The sequence below is a fragment of the Aquarana catesbeiana genome, linkage group LG04, assembly GCF_042186555.1.
Source record: "Aquarana catesbeiana isolate 2022-GZ linkage group LG04, ASM4218655v1, whole genome shotgun sequence".
In the NCBI taxonomy this organism is placed as follows: Eukaryota; Metazoa; Chordata; class Amphibia; order Anura; family Ranidae; genus Aquarana; species Aquarana catesbeiana.
Window position 1 is genome coordinate 140,954,841 of NC_133327.1, and position 22,584 is coordinate 140,977,424.

Genomic DNA, 22,584 nt, shown 5'->3' on the forward strand with positions numbered 1-22,584 from the left:
TGGGGCGGCCATGCTGTGATTGGCGGATGTCCCGGCGCGGCGATTTTCGGCCTACAGGGACGCGCCTGGCCGACAAGCGCGTTCTGGACATCTCTCACGCGCGCTCCCGACAGCGGCGCTCCTTCCCTTTCCTGTGAACGTTGTGCGACTTCCGCTCCCGGAGTGCTCCGCGCCGCATCATGGACCATAGCGGTGAGTATCGGGGGGACGGCGGCCAGGGCTTCTCATTACGCCCCTATGTGCCGGCCCTACTGGGTGTATTATAGTGCCATGTCTGTCCCCGCAACCTGCCCAGTCCCGGCTGTGGCGTGCGGCCCTCACGGCTGCTGTGTCTGCCTCCTTATACTCAGGCGGAGGATGAGGCCTGGCCCCGCCAGCTTCCTCATCAGGGCAACAGTGCCCGGCCTTCCTCCATCACCGATCAGATGTTCCTGGCAGTGCCCAGGCACACTTCTTCCATCAGTTACCAGCCCTGTCTGTACTGTGTCAGGCCAAGTCTTCATCTTCCTCCATCATTCATCGGCCATCCCCTGTTAATGTTGTGCCCAGCCAGATTTTGGTCTTCTGTCCCAAAGTCTTCTTCCTCCTGTTCTTCCGTCTTGGTCGTTTTTCCTCCCGTACTTCCGTCTTGGTCGTTTTTATTCCCGTACTTCCGTCTTGGTCGTTTTTATTCCCGTACTTCCGTCTTGGTCGTTTTTATTCCCGTACTTCCGTCTTGGTCGTTTTTATTCCCGTACTTCCGTCTTGGTCGTTTTTCTTCCCGTACTTCCGTCTTGGTCGTTTTTCTTCCCGTACTTCCGTCTTGGTCGTTTTTCTTCCCGTACTTCCGTCTTGGTCGTTTTTCTTCCCGTACTTCCGTCTTGGTCGTTTTTCTTCCCGTACTTCCGTCTTGGTCGTTTTTCCTCCCGTACTTCCGTCTTGGTCGTTTTTCTTCCCGTACTTCCGTCTTGGTCGTTTTTCTTCCCGTACTTCCGTCTTGGTCGTTTTTCTTCCCGTACTTCCGTCTTGGTCGTTTTTCTTCCCGTACTTCCGTCTTGGTCGTTTTTCTTCCCGTACTTCCCTCTTGGTCGTTTTTCTTCCCGTACTTCCGTCTTGGTCGTTTTTCTTCCCGTACTTCCGTCTTGGTCGTTTTTCTTCCCGTACTTCCGTCTTGGTCGTTTTTCTTCCCGTACTTCCGTCTTGGTCGTTTTTCTTCCCGTACTTCCGTCTTGGTCGTTTTTCTTCCCGTACTTCCGTCTTGGTCGTTTTTCTTCCCGTACTTCCGTCTTGGTCGTTTTTCTTCCCGTACTTCCGTCTTGGTCGTTTTTCTTCCCGTACTTCCGTCTTGGTCGTTTTTCTTCCCGTACTTCCGTCTTGGTCGTTTTTCTTCCCGTACTTCCGTCTTGGTCGTTTTTCTTCCCGTACTTCCGTCTTGGTCGTTTTTCTTCCCGTACTTCCGTCTTGGTCGTTTTTCTTCCCGTACTTCCGTCTTGGTCGTTTTTCTTCCCGTACTTCCGTCTTGGTCGTTTTTCTTCCCGTACTTCCGTCTTGGTCGTTTTTCTTTCCGTACTTCCGTCTTGGTCGTTTTTCTTTCCGTTCTTCCGTCTTGGTCATCTTCCGTCCCAAAATGTTTTTTCCTCTTGTTTTTCCATTGTGGTCTTCCGCCTCAAAGTCATCTTCTTACCCTTTCTTGTTTTTCCATCTTGGCCGTCTTCCTTCCTATTCTTCTGTTTTGTTCTTCTGTCCCAGGGTTTTCTTCCTTCTTGGTCATCTTCTGTCCCAAAGTCTTCCTTTGTTAGAGCTCGGACCATTGCATTCTGAGTGCTGTGTGCAGATAGACACCTAATTCCACCCCGTTACTCTTCCATCCTTGCTTGGGTCATTCGCTGTCATTGCACTCTGTTCCCCATAGCCAGGATTCTATTTTCATCCCAGTCCTCCTTCATTCGGTTTTCATTAATCAATGCCCACACCATTTTCCAGTGTTAGTACTGTGGCCATCCCCCAGAGCTTGGGATTTAGACTGCCTTCAATTAGGGTGTCCAGGTGGTTCCTAAGGCATCTTGTGGCTACAGGCTGGGGTTATCGTCGTATCAATATCATGGTGGCAACTTTTTTTTTTTTAACCACCCCCGCTCGCTATATAGTAAAATGATGGCGGGCGAGATCCCCTCTCATTCTGAGATGATTCCATATGACGGCACCGCGGGTGCGCCGTGTCCCTGGCACTGATTATCAGTGTAGCCCCAGCAGTGATGCCAATTTGTGCCGCTTCATCAGCGCACATATCACCGCACATCAGCGAAGGAGATAAAATTACATATTTACAAAATTTTCTGACAAACTGAGAAAAACGTTTTTGTTTTTTTTTTCTAAATTTTCAGGCTTTTTTTTTTTTTTTTTCATTTTTTTTTTTTTAAGCAAAAAAAACCAAAAACTGTTGAATAAATACCACCAAATACAAGCTCTATTTGTGTGAAAAAAATTATAAAAAATGTTGTTTGGATACAGCATTGCATGACCGCGCAATTCTCCACAGTGATTGTTACACCACATACGCAGTTTCATTCCAATAACACCAAGGCCCCATTCACACTTGCAAATAGATCTGTGTGCAATCATATGCGAGTTATTACCTGCAAGTGATTAGCCGAGGCTGCAAACAGTCTGCACCGAGGGCTGATCACTAGCACATAATTGCTCCATGAGTGATTACATGCGAGCGGCCATGATTTGCTGCAGCTTTCAATGGGGCTGCCTCTTGCAGTGGTTCCTGCATATGATCGCTTATAGCCCAAATTGCAAGTGTAAATGGTACCATAAACCACATGGGTAAAAAAAAAATCTTCAAAGGAGTATTATTTTAAACACTATTAAAGTACTTGTAAACCTGTATCTAATTTGTCATTTATCTTATTGTAGACAATGATTTACAAGGTACAAACAGTATGGGATCCTTGAGTGGATTGGATGTCAGACGGCGAATTCCAATTAAGCTCATTTCAAAGCATCCAAATAAAAGTAAACCCTCACCTCGACCCCCAAGAAATATGAGCAGGATCCCTGCCAAGTCTCAGCAAGGTGAAGAAGGTATATTGTACTATTGGCTAGTATTTGTTTCCTTTCTGCAGTATACATTCTATTTGGATATATTTTTATTTTTATTTGGTGCTTGTTTAGACTGTGTGCAGTGATTGGTGTTTTCTGCACTGAACAAACGCAGGTCACTGCTAGGGCACATAGAAAACAATGTGTCCTGTTCACACTTCAACACTGGTGTTATTGGTGAGATTCCTCCATCCACACAAACGAGGCACATGGAGGAATTCAGAGGAATCTTTGTATTCATTGTTAAAATACAAAGCTTCCTGTGAATGGCACTCAGCCTGACTCGGTTTTGTTCTGGGAATGGGACCGGAAATCCCAATACTGCTGCTTGCGCTTTATACTTTATGTAGCTTATGCTACATACAAACTTGTGTATTAGTGAAGGAAATAGTTTGCTTGTACCAGCCCGGTCCAAACAAACACTGTAAAGTGGAATCAAACCCAGAGTTAGGCTTTCATTTTGCTGCTGTTAATTGTGACATGGTGTGTGATAGTACTTTGTAAACTCCCTCTTTCACTGTAAAACAAATCTATGTTTTTTTTTTTGTCTCAAGAAGGTTTTGATTATAATGAAGAAGAAAGATATGAAAATAAAACAAGTGACATGTTTGGCAATCAGCGGAGATTTCCAGCACACTTATTTTGGGATTTCAAGGTACAGTGTCAATGTAGAACAGTTGTTATAAGGAATTATTTTGGTCACAGCTGATTTCTGTATTTGTTTTGTGAACAACTTGGCTCGTGCAAAGTACTTAATTGAACACATCACTGTATTAACACTTTTAACCACTTTAAGACCGGGCCTATTTTTCAGACTTGTTGTTTACAAGTTAAAATCATTTTATTTGGTAGAAAATTACTTAGAACCCCCAAACTTATATATATAATTTTTTTTTTTTTTTCTAACACCCAGAGTAAAATGGCGGTCGTTGCAATACTTTGTTGCACCATATTTGCGCAGCGGTCTTGGAAGTGCACTTTTTTGGGAAAAAATACACTTTTTTGAATTAAAAAATTAGACAACAGTAAAGTTAGCCCATTTTTTTATATTGTGAAAGATGATGTTATGCCGAGTAAATTGATACCCAACATGTCACGCTTCAAAATTGCGCCCGTTCGTGGAATGGCGACAAAGTTTTATCCTTAAAAATCTCCATATGCGATGTTTAAAAAATTCTACAGGTTGCATGTTTTGAGTTACAGAGGAGGTCTAGGGCTAGAATTATTGTTCTCGCTCTAACAATCACTGTGATTTTACTTTTTTTTTTTTTTTTTTTTTACACCGTTCTTATAATAAAAAAAAAAAATTGTGTCACTTTTATTCCTATTACAAGGAATGTAAACATCCCTTGTGACAGGACCTCTTAAATATGAGATCTGGGGTCAAAAAGACCTCCGATCTCAAATTTACACTAAAATGCAATAAAAAATAAATACAATAAAAATGTCCCTTTTAAGAGCTATGGGCAGAAGTGACGTTTTGACATCGCTTCCGCCCTGCAGTTGTATGGAGCCGAGCGGGGGCCATCTTCCCCTCACTTGTCTCCATACCTAACACGGAAGAGGACGCGATCACCTCTGTCACTGCCGGGGGCTCCAGTAAGTGGCAGAGGGCACCAGAGAGAGGTGGGAGGGGTGGCCCCTCTCCTGCCACTGAATAAAGTGTTCTCGCGGCGAATCCGCCGAAGAGACCACTTTTATCTGAAAGCGGATCGCCTGCTGAAGAAGTGGATACCGGGGTTTTGGCAGCTATCTGCTGCCATAACAACAATATTCTACCGCAAAGTACCGCCGTATAATGACGGCTGGTGGTCCATAAGTGATTAAAATGCTTTTTCCGGTAATTTAAGAAGTGTGAAATTATTGCTTGTATTTGATGTGAATATATTAACACTATTTCTTACACACAGTACCATGCCTGGGTTTTCCTGTAAGCTATTTATACACTCACCAAATAGTAAAAATGGGATTTGTTGGGATTGATTTTGTTTCAGCTCACGTCTAAATGAATAAAAAAATTCCCTTTGTCAAATTGGATTACCTGGGGAAAAAAGGCAAAGTTCTTTCATCTGTCATTCCAAGTGTAGCTTTTATAAATATGACACCATGGCCCTTGGAGGGCTTATTCATTTTGTGATCAAAGCCTTGGATGGTCGTGCCCTGCCCATTTTTGTGTCTACCTATTTACCTATGAGGCTGTCCATCCTATTCAATTTACGTTTTTCCTTGACTGGATTGGATATTGTTTTTCTCTTGGCATCATACAGCTGTGGATAAGATGTATAAAAAATAAATACAGGAATGAATGTGCTTTGGAATTTAAAGTAATTCCTTGGAACTAAGCTCACGTTTATATAGATGGCAGTTAGTGGTGCAACGAAATGAAAATTTTGGTACTGAAACCGGACATTTAGGATGCACTTGGCCAAAACTGAAATTGACTTTTTTTTTTAAAGATAAAAAAGCCTGTTATCGTCCAAAGTTTCAGTGCATCGCTAATGGCAGTGCAACTAAATATTTCATTATTTTAGGTGACTGAAGTGTAAGAGTATTTAAGTCTTTAAAATGTAAGTTCACCTTTTCACAAATAATGAAAAGGTGAACTAACATCCTGCATCCGCCATAACCCCGGCCCCCGCTGCACTTAACTCTGTCAGTGATTAGCTGTCAATGCCCACACATCCAGGGAAATCCTTTTCTTCTTCTTCCTTCTTTCCTGAGGGATTCCAGGATGAATCAGAGAAATTCTGATTGGTTATATGTTGGCATATGACCACTTTGACCAAATTGAATCATTCTGATCCGTCCTGCAAGACCTAAGGAAAGAAGGGGAAAAAGAGCGGGACTTTTACATCTCCAGACTGTGGGACCCACAGTGGTAAGTGCAGCAGACACAAGGGGGTTGTAGGGTGTGTTTTGTTTTTTTTTTTTTTTTTTTTGTTTTTTTTTTTTTTTTTTTTGCACTTAAAGTTTTTTTTAAACCCATCAATAAAACATGTACTATGTAATATGGCTACATTTAGTGTATTTTTCTTTCATTTCACTTGGTGATCTTTTTTTTTTTTTTGAGTACACTTTCTGTCCTAGGGCGACAACACTCACTTGCTGTACTGTATTTGTGTAGAAGCAGCATTGTCACCCTAGAGCAGAACTACAGGACACCTCCTAATCTCTGAATCATGGAAGGAGATGTTATGTAGTTCACTGGTGATTTGAACACAATAGTCTAAGTTGGTGAAGTTAAATTAGAAAAATATATACATAAAACTATTTTTCAGAAATAAAAAAATGATAATTGGCATGTGGTATTTGTTATGAAGCCCATAAAAAATGCAGCTCTACATAGAAACCAATCTGCTTCCAGTTTTTTTTTTTTTTTGTTAAAGCTTCATTGAACAAGATGAAGTTAGAAGCTTATTGGCTATTATGCACAGCTACACCAGATTTTGCACACTCCAGTTTTAGTAAATCAAACCCTTTAAGTAGACCAACCTTTCCAGTATTTACTTTAGGCTCAGAGAGGCCATGGTTGTGTAAAGCTAGACTAATGCTTGATTTCCTCTGTGCCTTCATATGCTTCTATTTTGGTAAACTTGTAATTCTTCTGTTCTCAGCTAAATCTTATTGGAGAAAAGGATGATACTCCTGTTCATTTCTGTGACAAATGTGGCTTGCCTATCAAGATATATGGACGCATGGTAAGTAATAGTTTACTTATCGGACCACGCTTATGGCTAGAAATGAAGGTTCTGGCTGTGAACCTCTAGATAATGCATGTGGAAGTATGGTGCGATGAGAACATTGCGTAACTACAAAAAACAATGGTTTAGTCGATATTTGTGAAATGCATAGCATAGCCTGCTGTAATTTAGATATGAAATATATGTGGATAAACAGCTACATATGCCTTTTGGCACTTTAATTGGTGAACTTTGTAAAAATGCTCATGCCAGAAATATTTTTTCCTATGTTCAGATTCCTTGCAAGCACGTTTTCTGCTATGACTGCGCTCTGCTGCATGAGAAAAAGGCAGATAAGCTGTGCCCAGGGTAAGTCATCTTAATATATTGTTAAGCTTGAGTATATTTTGAATAGATCCTCTTAATTTATTAACCTCCCTCACATTAATGTCTTGACATTGATTTTAGAAATCATATAGAGGTGTTTGCCATTTGTCTTTATATCACACGTTCAGCATCTATTGTCCCTTTTATTTGAAGTAAATTTCAAACTTTGTCAAGAATCTCCCCCTATTTTATTTCTGTTGCTTTAGGCATGTCATGACATATATATCCCGTTCCCAAATATATACTCCATAGGTGTAATTGTTTCTTTACTACTATATTCAGCACTGTGCCCCACATTTGTTTTTTGTTCTGCCACTTTTAACAGTGGTTCCTAACCAATGTGTGTATCATTTTCTTTTTATTTTATTTTGTCATGTAATGTCTCTCTTTCCCCTTCCCAAAAGAACACTTGTTGAAGAAAGTACTGACACCTATAAACGTGTGAGGTAGGTTTTCAATAGAATAGTGATTTTTTTTTTTTTTTTTTTAAGGTCACAGGGTTGGTGTTGGAAACTTTTGCATTTTTTTTTTAATGTTGTGTGGCAAATACGATACCATAGGAACGGTTTACTCAGAGTAGATGCAGTTTCTCTTTGGCATGTTATTTTATTAATTCTACAACCAGATTTTATTCATTCCACGTCATTGAGCGTGAATGAATATTATTCAGCAGTGGACATCTGTTTTGCCTATACATGGGTTGGCTTTTGACAGATTATATTGAAGGTAGCCAACTTAACCAGTTTGTGGTTACCCTGAGTCTCACTAGTATCGCTTGTTACTACATGCATGTTTGCATGTGAAAATCAAGTGTTTATTTTTTTATGGAAATATCCCACCACAGAAACTTCTCTGTGAAATGCCACATAAGGCTAAATCCTGCTCTGATTAAACATGTTCTTGAAATTCTGTTTTGATGCAAATGTTGATGCTAAAATTGAAATCAGGGTGTTGTAATATCATGCAAGTTATGTAAAAATAATTAACAAATGTGATGAAATGCTATGACTAATGTTCACTTTTATGCTAAGTTTGTATAGCCAACAATTTGGTTAGTGTGGAAGGGTTAAAACACTTGTCAGTTTTTTATTGCTCTCTGCATCTGCACTGAGCAGTTTTCTGTTTCTCTATTTGCACTGTTGACCATTGCAACGAGGGCAGCAAGTGATGAAAAATCTATCATCCTATGGTTGTCACTTATGGTGGCTTTAACCATTCACTATTCTATCCAAAACTTAAAGTAGGACTATAGGCAAAACGTATTTTTTTTAAATTATTTTTAGACAGAATATGGGAGGTTTATAACTTTTGTCGGATTGTTTTGCGATATTTGTCCCTTTTGGGGAGATTTCCCTTCACTTGTCAAAACAGGAAGTGAGAAGTCACTTGTGTTACCAGAGCTGGTGTCCCCATTAGAAGATATTGCTGTTCTGGAGACAAACCACAATTTGGGATTTATTTTTTACTTTCACTCTGAATGATAACAGTAAGCACGACAAGATATGACATGATAGAGAGGCTGAATCTCCCTAACAGAGGCACAAACAACAATAAAAACCTGACAGGTGTTCTAATTACTCTCCACTCTGTCCAAAACTAAATAAAAAAAAGTTTTGACTTTTTAGTTCTACTTTTAGAAAAAAAACTAAAAAATGACCACAGATCAACTGATTAATACAAAGACAAATATAAAGTCAGCTATTGTGCTCGCCCTGTAAAAATGTTAGTTGCCTGGCTACCTCCTGAAGCATTGACTGGGAATATGTATATTATGCATGCTCAGAATCCTGGTCTGCATACTTGCTCAAAGGTAGAGACTGAGAAAATATTGAAGCTATAGAATTTGCATTACAGCAAGACAACTAGAATTTTCTATTGAAGTCAGCAAAGACCACCCGCATTTCTCAGTACAGGTTTCCTTTAAGCAGCATTGCTTTTTTTTCTAAACATTTCCCAGCTATAAAAAGATGTAATTGTAGTAGTGATTATTACAAAAAAAACTGTCACAAACATTGGCAATTGGAAGGGTATGATGAAAAATGCATAGGTTACAGTGAATGAAAACCAATAAGTAAATCCAGAGATATAGACAGTTGTGCACCAGAGTCTGGTGACACACCAAACCCAGGTAACCCTTGCTACAGCAACATATTAAGTCAAAAGGAGGAATTAAGTTATAGATTCATGTTGCTATTAAGCGGATGATCTTAAAGGTACCTAAACCAGTTCAAAACACTCCCAAAAGGATCAAAACTGGTGTCATATGCCCATTATCAATTGAGGGAACAATGGGGGGTACTACTGAAGGTATTACCAAAAAAGGCGGACTTTGAAGGCCAGGAAACAATGGAGAAGGAAACAGTATAAACAGTCAAATTTATTGAAAAATATAAACTACAAACATAAACTTCAAAAAGAGTAAAAAATCGTAGCATATATACATCTGTGTTTATAGTGCAGTGAGCCCTTGTGCGTCTACGCGTTGCGCCGTTAGGCTTCTTCAGGACACGGCCAAGGTTGAAAGACGAAACAGATAAGAGAACAAATTTCTCTGTCTGAAATGAGAAACAATGCCATTAAAATCACGATTGTTACATAGACAAATTTGTTTAAAAAGACATGTGTTGAAAACTTGTGGAAAAAGAGGTCAAGGACGCACAACAGAAAGGTACCTTTATTTGGATTATAATATTATATATACCCACGATCTAGGTGAACGATGAATTTTGAAATTTTAAACTATGAAAAAACAAAGCCAATTTTAATAGTTGTCCTGACAAAATAAAAATATGGTACAGCAAAATTCTAGAGGAACAGCAGAACTTATTGAATTTCAAATATTTTTGTAAATTCTTAAGCAGGGGCAAGTGATTCCAAATATGCATGGAGCCAGCGGAGCCGCAAAAACGTCCGATAATACATGGGGGGGAAACAGATCCTTGATAGGATCCAGCCATACTAATGGCTACTGCAGCCAAAGATAGCCCGCTGAGTCTAGAAACATAGAATGCGGAAGTATATATTTAACAAATGTGGTGATTATGCCCATTATCAATTGTTCTGTGAAAGTTTTTTGGCTTGGGGTCTGCAGACTAGGTTGTGTAAAATGTATTAATGATCCAAGATATGCAAAAAAAGTTGGCTGCAAGGTTTACTCTGGGAATGAAGTTACCCTTCACCCTAGACCTTGCTCCAAAGCTCATTACATTGTTTTAGTGCCAGTTCACACCATAGAAACGCAGTCCAGATGTGTTCCAGTTGCTTTTCTGAATGTGTGTTTTTGATGCAGTCCAGTTTTTTTTTTTTTTTTTTTTTTTTTTTTTTTTTAACCTTAATTAAGGACATGTGTGTTCAAGTGTGGTTTACAGCATTCCAGTACAGTCCAGTGCAGGAAAAAATGCAGCATGTTCTACTTTTTTTTTTTTTTTTTTTTTTTTTTACTGGAACTGCAAGCACTGGTGTGAACTATGCCATTGAAAACTATATAACCCACTTTCCATGCTTTTTTGATTCAGAAAAAAAAACGCACTGGACTGCATGTGGTGTGAACTGGCCCCTTAATCTGCTGGCTTCTTAATCCGATGTCCTTGTTCAGCTCGTTAACTTCTATAGAAAACAACAAATAGCAGCTCATCCGCCAGCTAGTCCCACAAAATGGTATGGGAACTTTGTAGGAACTTCCTCTTATACTTTATGGTTGAACTATAGTCAGATGTTTGAAATAAAAGTCAGGTTAGCAGTATTGTTGGGCTACGTAGAGGTGTATATAAGAGCATGAAAATTCTAGAGAAAATTCTGCTTGCGGCTCCCTTCTATTGCTGCTCACACTGCTAAATTGAATTCATGATGGGGGATCTTTTTTCTCCAGCAGAGTTCATGTCAGGAAAATTTTGGTTAAGCTAACCACATTGGAGTGTTTTGGACTAATATTTCTTAAGTAAGGTTTTTTTGTAGCCTTGTCTTACTATTTATTCATCCCAGCAAGCACTTATCTTGGCTTAACGTTACTATTTGGTCATAGGTCAACTTTATTACACTATTTATCAATGTGTGGCAGGTTAACCTGTACTGCAATGCACTGTCTTTCTTCGCTGATCTGTCTCTTTTCAAATTGACCTGTTGAGATTGCAACACATGGGACAGATGGATATTGTCTATAAACTGCTGTACTGTACATTTTCCTGTTTACATTCTGCAAGAAACAATGTACATAATACAGAAAATATAAGAGAAAAAAACAGTATTTCAAATGTTTGCATATCGAGAAAAAAAAATGTGATGCCATTTAATTGTCTTAACTTAAAACTAGGGTTGTCCTGATACCACTTTTTTAAGACCGAGTACAAGTACCGATACTTTTTTTCAAGTACTCACTGATACCGATTGCCGATATATTTTTTTAATGTCACGTGACAGTGTTTTTTTTTTAGGGGGGGGTGGATGGTGTCTGTGTTTTTTTTTTTTTTGTTTTTTTTTTTTTGTTTTTTTTTTTTTTATTTTAATATGTATTATTTTTTACAATATTTTTTTTTTTTAATTTATTGCAGTACTTTTTTTTTTTTTTTTTTTAGCAGCCCTGTTGAGGGGCTTTGTGAGATATCAGGGTTCTTAATAGACCCCTGAAATCTCCCCCTTGAGACAGAGAAAGAGACGGAGGATAGAGATTCCCCAGTTCCTTTCTCTGCAAATGCACTGCACTCTGAAAATGAATGTAGAAAAGACAGCGGCTCCTCTCTATTCATAAATGGAGACATTGTAATCACAGGTTACAATGTTTCAATTATGTGAATGGACAGAGTCAGTGATCTCCGACTTTGTTCATACAGAAAAAGGAGGAGGATGACATGGAGAGGGACAGCAGAACAGAGCGGGACACGGAGGAATACTGGAGGGGGACAGCAGCAGAACGGAGGGGGACGCGGAGGAAAAAAGGAATGGGACAGCAGAACGGAGGGGGCATGGAGGGGGACTGGAGGACGATGCGGGGACAGTCAGCGGTGATCGTGTGTGGGAGAGTTACAAGCACCGATCACCGCTGTATAGATTTCACTTGAAGCAGTTGAAAGCAGCACAATGGCGGGGGACAGCAGCACAACAGCGGGGGACAGCAGCAGAACGGAGGGGGACACGGAGGAAGAAAGGAATGGGACAGCAGAATGGAGGGGGCATGGAGTGGGACTGGAGGACGATGCAGGGACAGTCAGCGGTGATTGTGTGTGGGAGAGTTGCAAGCACCGATCACCGCTGTATAGATTTCACTTGAAGCAGCTGAAAGCGGGGGGGGGTGTTGGTTAACTCCCCCCACTCACCGATCACCGCTGACTGCCCAGGTATTGGGTGAAGCATCGGAAGCATTTGCCCGAGTCCTTGGTATCGGTGCCGATACCGATACTAGTATCAGTATCGGGACAACCCTACTTAAAACATAATTTTCTTAATCTCTCCATTGAGGGATACAAGAAGTCTTGTACTGTCAGGTTATAATGCCACCTACAGGAGGATTGGATACTGGCAAGAAACAAAATTGCCAGCCCAAGCTAACCCCCTAATAATCCCAGCATGCTTTCATATTAGTTTTTTCTTTTTTTTTTTTCCTAGTATCTTAGGACAATATGCCTTTTATTCAGCTGAAAAGGTCTAAACTTTTTTGCTAGCGATATTTTTTATAATAAGATTCCTGCTACATTGCTGCCAAGCTTGTCTTTATAAATGCAGCTATTTGCATTGTCCTTTCCTCCGCTTGACTTTGGAGTGCTGAACCAGCCATTGTGGGTACTGGATTCCGCTTTCCAGAACTTTGTGTACTGGTAAAGGTTGGCCTTTACCGGAGTGCTTTTGGGATCCAGAGCCATGCCATTGCCTCTGCACTTGCCCTGTTTTTAAAGACTGACTTTGTGATTTGGGATGAAACCAGTCTCCTTACATAAGTTTTACATGTATATCTGCTGTCTTCAGCTTGCTGTATTATGTATTCTTTAGTTCCAGCAGTAGGAGTGGTGTCTGGGCTTACACTGTGTTACAGCTGATTGGAGGAAAGGCACACACACACACACACACACACACACACACAAGAACAAAGATACTTTCAGAGCTGTGCTGTCACAAGACAAGCTCTCTGCTAATCTATTTATAGCACCGACCCCGACACAAATCTCAGGCTGGTTTTATCTCCCGTCTCAAAGAAATTGTCAGTTATAATGCTGATAACAGAGCAACGAAACTGCAGAAAGACACAGGACTTAAGGCTTTGGAGAGAGATAAGTAAACACTACAGACATATGTGCCTGTGTGAAATTTCATGAATCGGGTTTACATCCACTTTAAGCTGTTCAGGCTGAGCACCAGGAGCTACCTCAAATCTAAATACAAGATTCTTGCTTTCCATTGGTCTTTACTGTGAAAGGTGCAAACACTGATGGATTGATCACTGGCATCATTTGCTGGGTGGAATATCACCTGTACTGTCCTGCCATTCAGCTTTGTAGTTGTAGCTATATTTGGTCAGCGACATTGCCTAAGATTTCTGTTGCTTTGTTTATATTCTAGCAGCTGGGGATTCAGGCTGACAAACTTGTCAGACGTGGCCTGTTTGTTCGGTAGTCCATCAAACTGCAAATTTGCTGGGTGTGGGTAGAACATGAGTAGGCCAAAAATCATCCCTACTTGATGAATCTGGACCAGTATTTGGCCATCGGCACAAACAAAGGTCAGGTCTCTGCACTTGCCGTCTTGTTCCAGAGACTACTGGCTTCCCATTCTTTGATCAAGATCTTTCCGTAGGATGTCTTCCATGTGGCTACCATGTGACTCTGTGGGTTCTCTTTTCACCTTCACTCACAAGGTTGTATATCTTGATGCTCTCACCTCTGTGAGGTACGAATCTGAGCTGGTGGCCTTATACTCTAAAGAATGCTTTCTAGTCTTACACATGAGTAAGATGGTGTTGTGGCCCAGAACTTCACATGTACCTAACAATTCTGACTGTCGTTCCTGATAGTTCCCATATGGGTGAACCAGCTTCTTGTTCCACCACTTCTTTATGGCCAGAAAGAGTCTCATCCAAGCTTATGGCCTTGGCATCGAGAGCCACTCTTTTCTGTCAAGGCGTGCTACTTTTCCTGAGCCCTTTGGCATTTGGCTACTGTTTCCCAGGTTTGCTAGGCTGCCGCCTTGACTCTGTTCACACATTCTCCAAGTATTATCAGATGGATGTTCAAGCCTCCTCTGATGCCAGCTTTGGGCATAAGGACCTTTTTAGGTGTCTTTTTGAGCTTTAGGTAGTCCCCAGTTTGTTTTTTGGCCTGTTAAACTGCTTTTTGACATCCTGACAATATAAAACTTCCTATGTCCTTCATTGAAGAAGAAAGAAAATATGATTTTGTACTCCCCATGAAATCCTTTTCTTGGAGAGACACAGGTCCCACCCATCTGAGCTATGACTAAGCATCTTTTTGTGATGTGAAACACGTTAGCTGTTTTTCCCTGTCTTCTATGCCTAAGATATGACTGTTTTTGGATTTTAATCTTTCGATAAAGATGCCTTCAGCGGTGTGCGGCCCTCCAGGATTTTTCCTTCCCACCCATAATGCTGCTCTTGGTGCTTTACCACAAAACTGTGGCATGCTTTGGAGTAAGAGGGGTTATCCTGAGATGGTTTACATTTTTTTTGTTTGCCAGTGTAAAGTCGGACCTCTTGTAGGTGGCAGTATACCCGCACAGAAAATGATTTTATAATGTGTATAAAATTTATATTTTTCCTGTTATTTAATTGCTTACCACGAGGTGTGATTTTTGCAGTAATCAAGATTAGCATTGGTACCATTCTTACGTTTTGACAGCTAAAACATTTAATAATGCTTGTCTAAGACCAAGTCTTCCACATGCACATGGTTTAAAATACATATTTTGTTAAATCAGTTTCAGTCAAATACAGTGCCTTGAAAAGGTATTCATACCCCTTAAAATTTTTCACATTTTGTCATGTTACAACCAAATACGTAAATGTATTTTATGTGATAGACCAACACAATGTGGAACATAATTGTGTATTGGAAGGAAATTCTTTTTTTTACAAATATCTGTAAAGTGTGGTGTGTGTTTTGTATACAGCCCCCTTTATGCTGATACCCCTAACTAAGATCTAGTGGAACCAATTTCCTTCGGAAGTTACCCAATTAGTAAATAGAGTCCACCTGGGTGTAATTTAATCCCAGTATAAATACAGCTAGTCTATGAAGCCCTCAGAGGTTTGTTAGAGAACCTTAATGAACAAACAGCATCATGAAGGCCAAGGAACACACCAGACAGGTCAGTGATAAAGTTGTGGAGAAATTTAAAGCAGGGTTAAGTTTTAAAAAAATATCCCAAGTTTTGAACATCTCACGGAGCACTGTTTTTAATCCATCATCTGAAAATGGAAAGTGCAAACCTACCAAGACATGGCCGTCCACCTAAACTGACAGGTCGGGCAAGGAGAGCATTAATCAGAGAAGCAGCCAAGAGGCCCATGGTAACTCTGGAGGAGCTGCAGAGATCCACAGCTCAGGTTGGAGAATCTGTCCACAGGACAACTATTAGTTGTGCACTCCACAAATATGGCCTTTATGGAAGAGTGGCAAGAAGAAAGCCATTGTTGAAATGTGGAAGAAGGTGCTCTGGTCAAATGAGACCAAAATTGAACTTATTGGCCTAAAAGCAAAACGCTATGTGTTGTGGAAAACTAACACTGCACATCACCTAGAACACCCCATCCCCACTGTGAAACATGGTGGTGGCAGCATCATGCTATGGGGATACATTTCTTCAGCAGGGATAGGAAAGCTGGTCAGAATTGATGGGAAGGTGGATGGAGCCAAATACAGGGCAATCTTAGAAGAAAACCTGTTAGTCTGCAAAAGACTTGAGACTGGGGCAGAGGTTCACCTTCCAGCAGGACAACAACCCTAAACATACAGCCAGAGCTATAATGGAATGGTTTACATCAAAGCATATTCATGTGTTAGAATGGCCCGGTCAAAGTGCAGACCTAAATCCAATTGAGAATCTGTGGCAAGACTTGAAAATTACTGTTCAGACACTCTCCATCCAATCTGACAGAGCTTGCGCTATTTTGCAAAGAGGAATGGGCAAAAATGTCACTCTGTGCAAAGCTGGTAGAGACATACCTAAAAAAAACTTACAGCTGTAATTGCAGCCAAAGGTGATTCTACAAAGTATGGACTCAGGAGGGCTGAATACAAGTGTGTGACACACTTTTCACATATTTTATTTGTAAACCATTTTGAAAAACATTCATGGTTTTCCTTCTACTTCACAATTACAGTGGGGCAGAAAAGTATTTAGTCAGCCACCAATTGTGCAAGTTCTCCCACGTAAAAAGATGAGAGAGGCCTGTAATTGTCATCATAGGTATACCTCAACTACGAGAGTCAAAATGTGGAAACAAATCCAGACAAATCACATTGTCTGATTTTTGAAATAATTTATTTGCAAATTATGGTGGAAAATAAGTATTTGGTCACCTACAAACAAGAAAGATTTCTGGCTCTCACAGACCTGTATCTTCTTCTTTAAGAGGCTCCTCTGTCCTCCACTCATTACCTGTATTAATGGCACCTGTTTAAACTTGTTATCAGTATAAAAGACACCTGTCCACAACCTCAAACAGTCACACTCCAAACTCCACTATGGTGAAGACCAAAGAGCTGTCGAAGGACACCAGAAACAAAATTGTAGACCTGCACCAGGCTGGGAAGACTGAATCTGCAATAGGCAAGCAGCTTGGTGTAAAGAAATCAACTGTGGGAGCAATAATTAGAAAATGGAAGACATACAAGACCACTGATAATCTCCCTCGATCTGGGGCCCCATGCAAGATCTCACCCCGTGGGGTAAAAATGATCACAAGAACGGTGAGCAAAAATCCCAGAACCACACGGGGGGAACTAGTGAATGACCTGCAGAGAGCTGGTACCAACTGAACAAAGGCTACCATCACTAACACACTATGCCGCCAGGGACTCAGATCCTGCAGTGCCAGACGTGTCCCCCTGCTTAAGCCAGTACATGTCCGGGCCCGTCTGAGGTTTGCTAGAGAGCATTTGGATGATCCAGAAGAGGATTGGGAGAATGTCATATGGTCAGATGAAACCAAAGTAGAACTGTTTGGTAGAAACACAACTCGTCGTGTTTGGAGGAGAGAGAATGCTGAGTTGCAACCAAAGAACACTATACCTACTGTGAAGCATGGGGGTGACAACATCATGCTTTGGGTCTGTTTCTCTGCAAAGGGAACAGGACGACTGATCCGTGTACATGAAAGAATGAATGGGGCCATGTATCGTGAGATTTTGAGTGCAAACCTCCTCCCATCAGCAAGGGCATTGAAGATGAAACGTGGCTGGATCTTTGAGCATGATAATGATCCCCAAACACACCGCCCAGGCAATGAAATAGTGGCTTCGTAAGAAGCATTTCGAGGTCCTGGAGTGACCTAGCCAGTCTCCAGATCTCAACCCTATAAAAAACCTTTGGCGGGAGTTGAAAGTCCGTGTTGCCCAGCGACAAGCCCCAAAACATTACTGCACTAGAGGAGATCTGCATGGAGGAATGGGCCAACATACCAGCAACAGTGTGTGACAACCTTGTGAAGACTTACAGAAAACGTTTGACCTCTGTCATTGCCAACAAAGGATATATAACGAAGTATTGAGATGAACTTATGATATTGACAAAATGCTTATTTTCCACCATAATTTGCAAATAAATTCTTTCAAAAATCAGACAATGTGATTGCCTGGATTTGTTTCAACATTTTGTCTCTCATAGTTCAGGTATATCTATGATGACAATTACAGGTCTTTCTCATCTTTTTAAGTGGGAGAACTTGCACAATTGGTGGCTGACTAAATACTTTTTTGTCCCATTGTATGTGCCTCTTTATCTTGGTCTACCAGATAAAATCCCAATAAAATACATTTACGTTTTTGGTTGTAACAGGACAATATGTGGAAAATTTCAAGGGGTATGAATACTTTCAGTGCACTGTACCTTACACAGTTCATATTTGCAGATTTTAAATTAGGATTTCCCTGAAAATTGAATATATGATAGTAATCCTATTTTACGTCACTCTGGGGTGAACATCTTATTTTTACAAAGTGAAGGCATATGTGCTTGCATGTCCCTAACATTCAAAGAGAAGTGTAGGAATAAAAAAAAAAAAAAAAAAAATACATATTCCCCTAGGTGGATGCAACATACATCCGATGCTGCATCTGTCCACCGCTGGCTCTACACCTAGAACTGGGTGATCAAAGTCTGCTGATTTGCAGTCTTTGACAGGTTGGCTCTGAGCACAGAGCAATGACTGCCAGTCACTTGCTCTGTGCTCACTGGAGCACTGGACTGTGGAGGGGACAGGAGCAGCTGGCTCTGGTTCACAGCGGTATGCTGAGAGGTTGAGCCAGCTGACGGTTAGGCATCTGGGCAGATCCCAACATTGTTGGGATCCCTGCAGAACCTGAACCGGCTCTAGTCTGCAGCACCCATGGGCCTTTAGGGAGAAGCATGCATGTCTGAAGGGATGCCTGGAATGTGTTCTTTCATATAACACTTGGATTCTTGAAATAAGATCCAAGGCAGGGTGTTGTGACGTTTACAAGGGCCTGCTAGCAACTCCCACCAAACACAGAGCAAAGAGCTCAGTGATGTTGTAACTGAGTTGCAAAAAAAGTAATTCTTGAAAACGGAAGGCATTCTATTTGTACAATATACTTTAGCTTTAACATTTATTATACCTGTGAATAGACACACACTTAGTGTTATGTGTGTATATATATATATATATATATATATATATATATATATATATATATATATATATATATATATATATATATTTAATAAATAATTTCCAAGTGCAGCCGTCAACATGATATGAAGGCCCAGCTTAACTCCCAAGTTGTACTGAGAAAGACCAGCTGCATGGTTCTGTTTAGGTATCTTAGTTACAGAACCTTGCTTTACGAAATCCTGTTTTGGGCAGCTGATTAGTAATGCCTAGACAATATACGGTCTACAAGTTTCTACAAGTTTCTTTGACAGTTAACAGGCCAGTGCCAGGGAAACCTGGGCAGTAAAGGACCCATTCAGACTTGTTCATTTGTGCCAGATATACTTAATTTTTAGAGCAGGAGTAAAGTAAATTTTAAAAAAGTGCCAACAGGCGGTGTCTTTTTATTTATTTTTTTATTATTATAGAAGAGAGGCTGTGTATGTCTCTTCTGTCGTAGATGATCCTACCTGCCTGTAGTGCTATTCTGGAAGTGTACACTGAGCCGTGCATGCACAGGTCATTAACTTAGTACTTAAAGTGACGTTAAAGGCTTATAAAAAAAAATCTAGCAAACATGTTATACTTGCCTGCTCTGTGCAGTGGTTTTGCAAAGAGCAGTCCCGATCCTCTTTTTGGGTCCCCCGCCGGCGCTCCCGGCTCCTCCCTGTGGTTGTTGCGTGCTTGTTTCCGAGCCCAGCTCTATGCGTCCATAAAACATAGAGCCGCAGCTCAGGCCCTGCCCCTGCTCTCTCATAGGCTTACTGGCTGTGATTGACAGCCGTGAAAGCCAATGGCGCCCACTACTGTCTCAGCCAATGAGGAGAGGAAAACCCTGGACAGCCCAGTCTCTGGCGCATATGGCTGGATCGAAGGGGGGCTGTGGGGGGAGCAGCACACAGGTTTTTTTTACCTTCATGCATAGACTGCATGAAGGTAAAAATACCTTCAGCCTTTACAACCGCTTTAAGTCAGAAGCAGCCACATTATTAGTAGTTGTAAAAGTAGGTCAGCAGGAGCACCTTAAATTCTTCTTAGTTTAGGTTTCCTTTAACTTAAATTTGTACTGGGTAAAAAAATGCAAGGCACACAGAAAGCATATGCTATATATGTTAATCCTTGTTTTTGTTAGGTCTTGGGTATCTCTGCAAAACACTGTGTACATCTTTTATAGTAGTTTGCTATATAATTTTTTTTGTTCCCTTTTTACAGTTGCAATGATCCTGTCCAGCGAATCGAGCAGTGTGCCCGTGGAACTCTGTTCATGTGCAGCATTGTGCAAGGATGCAAAAGGACATATTTGTCCCAGAGAGACCTGCAGGCACATATTAACCACCGACATATGAGAGCAGCAAAACCAAATCGTCCACAGCCTGAACCAATCCATCCTCCAATGGCTCCACCACCTACAGAAATGCCTGATCGTTTTATAATGCCCCCCGATAAGCACCACTTGAGTCATATGCCTCCTAAGCAGCACATACTGATGCCCCCACCACCAATTCAGCATGTTCCTCATGAGCATTTTAATCAACAGCATGAAGATATGCGTGCTTCCCCGGCAGATATGTCTATGGCGCCACCTCCTCCTCGCCCAGTTAGTCAAGATGCTTTCCGAATTAATACTAGAAAACACAGCAATTTAATAACTGTACCTATTCAAGATGATTCCAATTCTGGGGCCAGAGAAGCTCCTCAGGGACCTGGTCCAGCTCTTCACCATCCTGAGTATCCTGGTCAACCTGTGGTAACACACCCTCACCATATTATGCCTCCACAGCAACATTATGCTCCTCCCCCTCCACCACCTCCTCCAATTAGTCATCCAATGCAACACCCACCTCAGGCTGCTGGTACACCTCATATGGTATACAGTCAAGGACCCCCACCACCTATGACGAATGCTCCTCCGCCAATTACCCCTCCACCTGGACATATAATAGCTCAGATGCCACCATACATGAATCATCCACCACCAGGACCTCCACCACCCCAGCATGGTGGTCCCCCTGTAAATGCCCCTCCTCCACATCATTACAATCCTAACAATTTGCCACAGTTTAATGAAGAGCAAGGAACTCTTAGCCCACCTTTCACACAACCTGGGGGCATGAGTCCAAGTATATGGCCTGCACCTAGAGGACCACCACCACCTCCACGAATGCAGGGTCCTCCAACCCAAGCACCCATTCCTGGACCACATCATCCTGATCAGGCTCGGTACAGGCCGTATTATCAATGATTTGTGTGTACTGAACTTGCTTGGTTTATTTTTATGCTTAAGTTGAGAACTTCCATTAAAAAGTTTAGAGACTTTGTTGAGGGTTCTTGCAATGATTTATTACGTTCGATATTCTATTCCCAAATATGCCATTGTGCATACATTATACAAAGTGATTTTTTTTTGTGTGTTCTCATTGCATAGCACTAACCGTTTTGTCTATTTACCACTTTGCTTCCAAGTCTTACATTTTGTTACAGCACATAATTGGGTATCATTTTGTGATGCTTTTATGAATGTATGTTTAGATGTACAGTTGTATCCCTTGCTCTCCAAGATAGTGTGAATAATGTGCAGTTATAACTGCTATATTGTAGCCTGGTATTTTTTACCAGTGGTTAAATAAAAACTTGCCACAAGCTACTGAATGTCCCTGCACATTTTGTTTTCAGTGAAACCTAAACTAAGTATGTACTTTTTATGTATATAATGGTTTATAGAAGAATTCTGATACAAGTCAAACATTTACTTTAAAATACAAAACCCCAAAAGAATACAAGTTCATTTTAAAAGGCGTGTTTTTGGTTTTGTTTTATTTTACCATAAATTTTATTAATGTATGTCGTGACTCAGGGAATTGACAAAGAACAGTGCTAAGTTTTAACAAGAACAGTGTCTTTAATTAAATTGAGAGAAATTAACCCCTTCCTGCCACCGCCTCCCGGCCCTTTGAGAGTTTCTGGATGCTGGGAAGCGGGCATTCGGATCATGTGACCTCTGTGATTGGCTATCACAGTAGTCACATGATCGGAAAACTCCCAAGCGCAAGAATGCATCGACCACTGTGCTGGGAGCGTGTAAGGCAGTGCTCTCAGAACAGAAATGTTTACATTTAGGGCGCATATATGTGGCCTCTCAGTTTTAAAGTCCACCTGCCAAAAGGCTGCATATATGCATAGGGACGGCAGAAAGAGGTTAAAGTGACGCTAAACTCTGGCTTAAAAAATGTATATTCTTTTGAAGTACAAAAATGGAACACCTATTGGGGGACTTTTTAGGCACTGAGGCTTCGCAGACTCAATCCTGCACCTAGAAACCAATTTTGAATCCAGGTGACCCGGTATGAGAGAAGTCAGAAAGGGGCCTCAAATTAGTAGTGACATGAGTCCTGCTGCACGCCCCCACTGGAGGACACAACACTCCTCTCTTGCTGTCTAAAGCCAACTTACAACCATGTCACTACTAATTTGAGGCCCCATTTCTTACTATTCTCGTACTGAGACACCTGGATTCAAAATTGGTTTCTAGGTGCAAGACTGAGTCTGCAAGGCCTCCTTGCCACATGGTTCCCCTGTGTTAGGTGGAGCACTCTCTTT

The 22,584-nt window shown here is 41.0% G+C and overlaps 1 protein-coding gene across 6 annotated transcripts; it reads left to right on the forward strand.

Moving 5' to 3' along the window:
• On the forward strand, positions 1-21,631 carry LOC141139550 (E3 ubiquitin-protein ligase Hakai). 6 transcript variants are annotated; one of them, XM_073625801.1, is made up of 7 exons: positions 2-192; positions 2,902-3,069; positions 3,645-3,742; positions 6,702-6,785; positions 7,063-7,136; positions 7,559-7,600; positions 20,200-21,631. In XM_073625801.1, the coding sequence occupies exons 1-7, from the start codon at positions 180-182 to the stop codon at positions 21,227-21,229; spliced, it is 1,509 nt and encodes a 502-aa protein (XP_073481902.1). In that variant the 5' UTR covers positions 2-179; the 3' UTR covers positions 21,230-21,631. The 6 variants fall into 6 exon arrangements, with proteins under 6 accessions (XP_073481905.1, XP_073481906.1, XP_073481902.1 ...); XM_073625802.1 differs by having other exon boundaries at positions 2,902-3,060; positions 3,642-3,742; XM_073625803.1 differs by having other exon boundaries at positions 2,902-3,060.
• The last annotated feature ends 953 nt before the right edge of the window (positions 21,632-22,584 follow it).